This window comes from Arachis hypogaea, chromosome 17 (assembly GCF_003086295.3).
Source record: "Arachis hypogaea cultivar Tifrunner chromosome 17, arahy.Tifrunner.gnm2.J5K5, whole genome shotgun sequence".
Lineage (NCBI taxonomy): Eukaryota > Viridiplantae > Streptophyta > Magnoliopsida > Fabales > Fabaceae > Arachis > Arachis hypogaea.
Window position 1 is genome coordinate 12,999,257 of NC_092052.1, and position 4,323 is coordinate 13,003,579.

At 29.7% G+C, this 4,323-nt stretch overlaps 1 protein-coding gene across 1 annotated transcript; it reads right to left on the reverse strand.

The window, feature by feature from the left end:
• Positions 1-288: 288 nt before the first annotated feature.
• LOC112766338 (probable transcriptional regulator RABBIT EARS) lies at positions 289-1,089 on the reverse strand. The gene is made up of 2 exons (XM_025812245.2): positions 807-1,089; positions 289-521 (listed from the first exon to the last, which is right to left on the reverse strand). The coding sequence occupies exons 1-2, from the start codon at positions 1,087-1,089 to the stop codon at positions 289-291; spliced, it is 516 nt and encodes a 171-aa protein (XP_025668030.1).
• Between the last annotated feature and the right edge of the window lie 3,234 nt (positions 1,090-4,323).

A 4,323-nucleotide genomic window follows, 5' to 3' on the forward strand; every position in this document is an offset into this window, starting at 1 on the left:
TTAATTAATGTTATTATTCTACTTGTTAAACTTTCATTAATTTTTGTGCAATGAAACTTTAGGCACATATATATAGAATAATCATCAGAATTTAAACTTCATAATATGTTCAATGTCTAGTTTTGCACCTAATATATCCCTAAAATTAAAGTAGCGTTGAAATTTTTGAAAAAGGGAAGAATAATTGCAAGCAACACTAGTAATTAATAAAAGCTTGATCATTGATGACAACGAATTAACTTGACAAGAGTTCTTGATTGTGTCCGAAATATACACTAAATAATAAAACTAGTTAACTTTTTGTTGTTTGGCGCCTAGCCTGAGTTCAAGATCCAAGTCTTCAATTCCATTATCGTTTAAACATGGCTTGAGGCAGAAAATGGTGGTAGTAGTCTTTAACTTCTTACAACTACTGATCACGGTGTCTTCAGGTTCTTCAAAATTCTTCTGTTGCCCCCTTTTAATTGAAGAAGAGTAAGAGCCTGTTATAGCATGTTGTTGGTTATCTTCTCCTGTGAGCACTATTAGAATAATAGTAAGAAGAAGAACTTAATAATAAGATTAGTATTCATAGGCAAATGCCAATGATAATTAAAATATCAACACGTATTATATTATATAGTTTAATGAAATATATCTATTTATCATTAAATTTTATGTGAATTTTTTTATCGACGATAGATGTGTTTATCAGTAATTACTTTTATTGACAGTCAAACCGTGCGTCGTTAAAAATCTGTGTAACTAAGTAATAATTATAATTAATTAAGCATGATTGATGAGTAATTAAGTGATGAATTAAGTACCTAATGATGATGATGATGATTGTTTGAGTCTAGCCCTATCTCTTCGGTGAACATTCATGTGACCACCAAGTGCTTGAGCAGAGGTGAAGTGTCTATGGCAGAAATTGCAAGTGTATGATCTTGGCGGCCATGTGCTTCCACCAAGAACTCTTGCTGCATCTTCTGCAAAAGCCCTCTCTTCCCATGATAAGTATGAGTAACTACTACTACTACTCTTCTTTCCAACAAACACTTGTTTTCTCTTCATCCACATCAACCACTTATTATCATATTCCTCCTCCATCTTCACTCACTTACTTAATTGCTTAGCTTCTCTATAAATATATATATAATCAAAGTAGCTAGCTACTCGATCATATCACTAGTGACTAGCTATATAGTGAGTGATCAACTAATATTAAGGAAAGAGAGGGAGGGGCTGCATTCTGCATATATATGTATATGAGGGAACACAAAGAGACTAGGTGTAAAAGGTTTCGTTGCTTATAATAATAACTCCTCTCATTGTTCCTTTGCCTTTTCTCCACAACCTCTTCAATTTAATTAATATTCATTCTAATTTCTTGTTAAGAGATATAACTTTTATCAATGTATAAATTTTTTAAAAAATAATTTTTTATAATATGATATCAGAGTTATTTTGATTAAAGATTTAGACTTTAATTTTTGTTAACACAAAAAAAAAATAATAAAAAATAAATAAAAAAATTAATTTATGCAAAATTTACACAATTCTATAAAAAATTTACATAAAAGAGCATATTAAAAATATAACATAAAACAATTGAGATGATAAATACATCTTAATATTAATATAGAATGTGTTTCTTCTATAACTATATATGATAAAGAGTATTTTAGAAAGAAAAAAAAATATATCAAGGTTATTTTCTATCTCTTTTCTATTTGAATTTTTTCTCATTAAATTTCAAATCACGACTATTTAAAAAAAATGATAAAGTTGTTCGTAAACAATCAAATCATTAACCCCGTGCATGTTAGTTGATTTATATTTAATTTTATAACTTGATTTATTATATAAAGATGAACCAGATATTTTACTTGTCAAAGAACTTATTACAAACTAGTAAGAAATTAATCACAGTGAATAACAGTGGTTACCAGACTGTATTGAAAAAAAAACCGGGTAAGTGGGGTCCCATTTGTGCAAGTGTGTTAGTTCGACAAATATTAAGTGTATATTAAAATCAGTCATTAAAATTAATTATTAATATAAAATATATATTAAAATATAAATATATATAAAAAATAAATTAAATCATTATTAATATATAAAAAAATAAATTAAATTACACTTATATTTATAAAAAAAAATATATATTGGTATATAAATAATATTTTTGGTGTTAGCTTGCATCATATTATATAATCAGTATTCACACGAATGAAGTATAGATAACGGTTATGATAGTAAGAAAACACTACCAAATTGGATCCATGAAGCTTCTATCAACCCTATACGGCAATAGTGTTGACTTATTTCCAAGTTTCTTTATTTACTTGTAAAAAAAATTCTCTATCAACATGTGAACAACTATGTATAGGTCATTTATAATTCTGTTCTATTACAGTAACTAATCTCTTGTAGATAGGCCCCTTTTTTTTTTCTTTTCAATTTTTTTCCTACTCTATGAGCAATTTAATATAAACTGTTCAAATATAGAAAATTGAGTGCCATGAGAAGTGAAAACCAACATAAATTAATTGTGTTGCCAAGCAAGCAACTAACTGCAACTTTATTATTGGTATTAGAAAATCATATATTTTATTGGTGCATATATACTTAATTACTTTAATTTGTTCACATAATAAAAATAGAGAATGAATATTAGGTTTGAATATATATATATATATATATATATAATGGTACAAAAGTATAAAGACAAAAGTTATTTTGCAAAAATATAAATATAACACCTTATATATAGAATTTAGTTAATAAAACTCACACACAAGCTAGTATAAGCAAAGTTTTAAGACTTAATTAATTTGATCATAAAAAATTTAAATGTATAATTAAATATATATATGAATTGAATTGCAAAAACTTCGTTGTAGAAAGTGTTAGATGAGGCTCTTCTAAAATGCAAATAGTTTAAAGAGTAAAGTGTTGTATATATACAAACACTTATGATAAGAAAATTAATATAATAGTTCCATTGCATTTTTCTTCTTTTCAATTTTGCTCTTGTATAGTTTCATTGTTTGTGATTGTGAACAAGGATTATATATTCCTTTCTGTGGTCCTTTAACAAATCATCATTTCATAAAAGTTCATTGGTTTGAGCCGTAGCTAATAGTCAACCTTTGATTTGATAATCTAAATTATTCTCAAGAAATTTGTACCTTTTACATGTTTTATTTTGTCGTTCTCGAACAAACACACATAATCTTCTTGCCTTAGGCTTGTTTTTCTTTTTTCCATTAATTATTTGTTTTTTTCTCCCATGTGGCGTTACGTTAATTAAGCTAACAACTGATCAAATGTATAAGTCAAAATAGTATTGGGATTAAGTCTCTCGCAAACGCGGCTTCTCAACCAAATCACATGAATAATGCATTTCCTTATTAGCCTCCTTTGACACTTGATGTGCTGTTAATAATTAACTGCCTTCAAAGTTGCTTGAAAAGTAGCTCATTATACAAGGCAATGAAAGAACTTTAATAATTTGTGTCTAAATTGAATTTTGTTGGCATAATTTTGACTCCGATCTAATTGGTGCGTGAAATTAAACTCCGCACAATTGAACCGACAAGTGCACCGGGTCATCCAAGTAATACCGTGAAATTAAACTCCGCATAATTGAACCGACAAGTGCACCGGGTCATCCAAATAATACCTCAGATGAATGAGGGTCGAATTCCACGGAGATTATCGGATTGAGCAAGCAATGGCTATCTAGTAAATCTTAATCAGGCGATTAGAAAAAATGGTTGTTTGTTTGAAAGTATAAATAAAAATAGTAAAGAAAATGAAATACCAGATTAGTGTAAAAGCAATGATAGATATTCAGTTTAGGCTTCGGAGATGCGTATTCTTTTCGGATTAACTTTTCTTATTGTCTACTTCGATAACGAATGATTCATTCAATGGCAGCCGTAATTGACTAACTCATGTAGCATCCTCATCAAGTTAGTCTCTTCTAAACCATAGCAGTCTACCATATCCGAGCAACTCATGTAGCATCCTCATCAAGTTAACTCATGGCTTTCCACTATAGCCGAAGGTGAAGATCTAAGCAATCCACTCCCCTTTGCGATCCTACTCAAAACGCCACAGACAAGGTCAGATCTTCTGGATCAGGGAACGCTGCTTTTCAAACTCTAGCTTTAACGCCACAGAGACCTCAATAACCCACGGTCAACGGGATTTTATGTCACGTATCCAAAGTCGCCCAAGCACGCTCTTGAAATCCACAGTGCACTCTCTAGCTGTGGTTCAATGCCATCCAGGTCATAACTCACATGGAACCCATGTAGAATAAGGATGATTGTC

Excerpts from the sequence above, each read along its gene's own strand:
- LOC112766338 (XM_025812245.2), bottom strand. The coding sequence starts at position 1,089 with ATGGAGGAGGAATATGATAATAAGTGGTTGATGTGGATGAAGAGAAAA. Across the intron at positions 522-806 it reads ATCATCATCATCATCATTAG|TGCTCACAGGAGAAGATAAC; the intron begins GTACTTAATTCA and ends TTATTCTAATAG.